Source organism: Mycetomoellerius zeteki, unplaced genomic scaffold (assembly GCF_001594055.1).
Source record: "Mycetomoellerius zeteki isolate Tzet28-1 unplaced genomic scaffold, Tzet1.0 scaffold353, whole genome shotgun sequence".
Taxonomy (NCBI): Eukaryota; Metazoa; Arthropoda; class Insecta; order Hymenoptera; family Formicidae; genus Mycetomoellerius; species Mycetomoellerius zeteki.
Genome location: NW_017257342.1, coordinates 5,525 through 9,050, shown reverse-complemented (window position 1 = coordinate 9,050; position 3,526 = coordinate 5,525). Strand labels below are relative to the sequence as shown.

The window sequence follows — 3,526 nt, the reverse complement described above, 5'->3', positions numbered from 1 at the left end:
CCCCTCTCCCGCCGATATTTGGGTTTAACTACGCAATAATAATAAATAATATTGGCCAACATGCCATGCCATCTTTCGTATTACTACATTCTATTCTTGAGTGCAGGGGTCCACATAGGCTCCTGGTTTTACACACACATGCCCCCCCTCTACACCCCCGCGAACCCGTGCACCACCGCGTCATTAAATGCGAGTTCTATTCCTCGCTGTCCGACGTGTCCGCTTGAGGAACTAGCGCGTCCTCGGGTGCCCGGATAACCCTTCGTTCACCGGCGCGCTCATCTTCCTCCTTCTTCTTCATGACCCTTTCACAGAAGGTCATGAAGACGGTCCAAACGTTTCCTGAGAGCATAATGGCCCTCACCATCGCCTCATAGGTCCTATCGACCCCTATTACATCTAAAATCTCTCCTCTCTGTTCTACCCAGGCCGGACAGAACAGGAGGGTGTGCACCGACGTATCCGCTGTTGCGTGGTAACAAAAACAAATTGGGGAAACCCAACTTCCTATCTTGAAAAGATAGAACTCAAACACTCCATGTCCGGTCAAAACCTGAGTGGTGCGGTAGGTGAGAGCCCCATGCCCCCTCTCTACCCACCTCTCCAGGTGCTCCGCTATAGCGCCGCGCACTAGCGCCCCGGGACCGCTCGCAGGTAACTCTAATAGTCGCTCGCGCCATCTCCAGAGCGAACGCTGACGCTCTACTTTTATTATATTGTCCCTTTCGCGGGGGCGAGACACCCCATTTTCGGTAATGATCTGCCGTCGCCGGAGATACGACCTTCTTAATCTATCCGCCTCAAGGTCGAAAGGGAACATCCTGGATAATATGGCCGCCGCATCGTGAGATATGGTACGATACCCTCTCACCGTTCTCAAGGCCAGCTGTCGCTACAGTTTCCTAACTTTGTTGGAAATCCAACGATCTTTTGCCGCGGTGTTCGCCCATATTGGCGCCCCGTACATAACAACGGCCATCGCCGCGGTCGCGTACATCCTCCTGCGCGTTTCTCCAGGTCCGCCAATATTGGCGGTACTAATTCTGACCAATGCCATCGCCATCCTCCATGCCTTAGGCATGACAAGCCAGAAATGGTCCCGGAAGGTCCACCGCGAATCCAAGGTCAAGCCCAGGTATTTCACGGTGGACCCAATCGGGATCACCTCCCCTCCCATCCTCAGGGTCGCATTCGCAGGAATCCTACCTGTAGTGAATACTGAGATCTCGGTCTTTGGTACCGAGACTCTCAGTCCCAACCTCTCTATCTCGCGAACCAGATACGCAGCCCCCAACTCCGCTCTAATTCTCGCCTCGTCGAATGTACTTGCCCTAATAACCAGTAGAGTATCATCCGCGTAACATATAGTCGTACATCCTACTGGAAGACTAAGTCTCAGGATAGCATCATAACCTATGTTCCACAGTATTGGTCCTAAGACCGAACCCTGTGGAACCCCACATGTGATTGGCTTGCGCTTATAGCAGTCCCTCCTATCAATGAAAGACAGGTCCCTATCCGCCAGATAGTCGCCAAGGATAGCCCGGAGATAACCCGGCACGTCTTTTTCCTGGAGCGCCTCCCTTATAGTTGGCCACGGGAGGGTGTTGAAGGCGTTCGCTATATCTAGCGATACCACCATCACCACCCCTCCGTCTCGCAGGCCCTCGTCTACGCTCTCGCGCAACTTCCATATTGCATCAACCGTGGAGCGATGCTTCCTGAACCCAAATTGACATTCCGCAATACCTTCGGTCCGCTCTAAAAATATACTTAATCTACTTACAATTATACGCTCGAACATTTTCCCCGCCTCATTCAATAAACATATCGGTCTATATGTGGACGGGGCTAAGTCCGGTTTGCCCGGCTTTTTTAAGAGTACAAGTCGGGAGATTTTCCACTGCCGGGGAAAGTACCCCTCCTTGAAACACGCCGTGAAGCACTTCACCCAGAGAAGGATGAGCTGACTCGTACCCTTCACGATGCATCCAGGTATGCCATCCGGTCCAGGAGCCTTACCGGTTTTGATGCCGGCACAGGCCTCCATCACCTCCTCGTGTGTCACCGCGAGTTCATCCTGCCACTCTGTTATCGTCTCGTTGTTATGAGATACATTTCCAACTGGGAACAATGCAGCAACTATCTCGTCCGTGACATCCGGTGGTAAAGTCTCAACGATAGAGGCACCGCCGGCCGACAGCTTCTTGGTGACTAATCTATAGGGCATTTCCCATGGATCCCTATCAAGGTCATTCACCAACTCCTTCCATAATTTAGCCTTGGATTTGCTAATGGCCCTCCTAAGGTCTCGTCTGGCCTCCCTTAAGCCGTCCCACAGTAATCTAACGTCTTCTAGACGAACGTGTCTTCTCGCTCTCGTGAGTCTTCTTCTCCATGAATTGCAGGAACGTCGAAGCTCCGCGATCTCCTCATTCCACCAATACACTAATGGACGTCTAGAGGAACCCTTCCTTGCCATTGCGACGTCCGAGATATCCCGCAAGATCTCGTCCATCCTCCTGGCGCTCCGGGTGCCGTCCTCTTGCACTTCATCCCACGCTGAGAACACCACTGCCGCCTCCATCATCTCCTGGTCGATGCGCCGCGTGACTCATCGGGAATCTCTTCAGCACCGTCCTTCCTATCTCCGTGCCCGTAAGCGAGGCCCCAACATCCATCAGGATGTACCGGTGGTCCGATAGGGACTCCAACTCAGTCGCGACACGCCAGCCAGTAATCTTCCTGGCTGCGGTTGATGTTGCCATCGTGACATCCACGGAAGATGTTCCACGAGGATGCACACACGTGGGCTCACCCCTGATGTTAATGAGCTGAAGTCGTCTCATTCCCATCCAACCCAGAAGGATGTCTCCCCTCCTGTTCGGTCGTCCCGAATCCCAGGCCTGCGCTCTGGCATTGAAGTCTCCCGCTATTATCGTTGGATGGCCCCTCCGAAGCACCTCCCGTAACTTGTCGTCCATCTCATCCAGGTCGTGAACGAATTCCGCATAACTGAGGCTGGGAGGGAAGTAGCACGAAACCACCGTCACGTCCCCCCAGTCCACGGCCACAAACCTCCCTCCTCTACATCGGGGCACACACGGTATCCTAGTACCACCCCAGTGCCACGTTATCGCTGCGGACGGTGGTTCATCCGTGGAAGCGAACCATTTGTCGCCATCCAGTATGCGAGCGGGTTCCGCCACTACCACTAGTCCAACATCCATCTCCTCGGAGACCTTACCTATGAAGTCCTGCGAGGGCCTCGATCTATTAACATTAATTTGCGCTAACTTGGCCATCACAAATCTCCATATCACCCTCTGCTCCAGCAGACCCGGAAGCCAGGGCCCCCCGATCGGCCCCTTCAGTCACTTCCCCAGATCCTACCGCACTGGGTTCCTCATTAAGAAGTATCTGTCCCCTGCCATTATATGACACGCACGACACTGATCCCGCTCGATGATTCGCGTTTATCCCCCTCGCGGCACACACTGGACACTTTGGCGCGGATCGGCACCCA

General features: G+C 53.8%; 1 protein-coding gene across 1 annotated transcript; it reads right to left on the bottom strand.

Moving 5' to 3' along the window:
• Positions 1-196: 196 nt before the first annotated feature.
• Positions 197-820, bottom strand: LOC108725680 (uncharacterized). Its single transcript, XM_018452859.1, has one exon. The coding sequence runs from the start codon at positions 818-820 to the stop codon at positions 197-199; it is 624 nt and encodes a 207-aa protein (XP_018308361.1).
• Between the last annotated feature and the right edge of the window lie 2,706 nt (positions 821-3,526).

Excerpts from the sequence above, each read along its gene's own strand:
- LOC108725680 (XM_018452859.1), bottom strand. The coding sequence starts at position 820 with ATGTTCCCTTTCGACCTTGAGGCGGATAGATTAAGAAGGTCGTATCTC.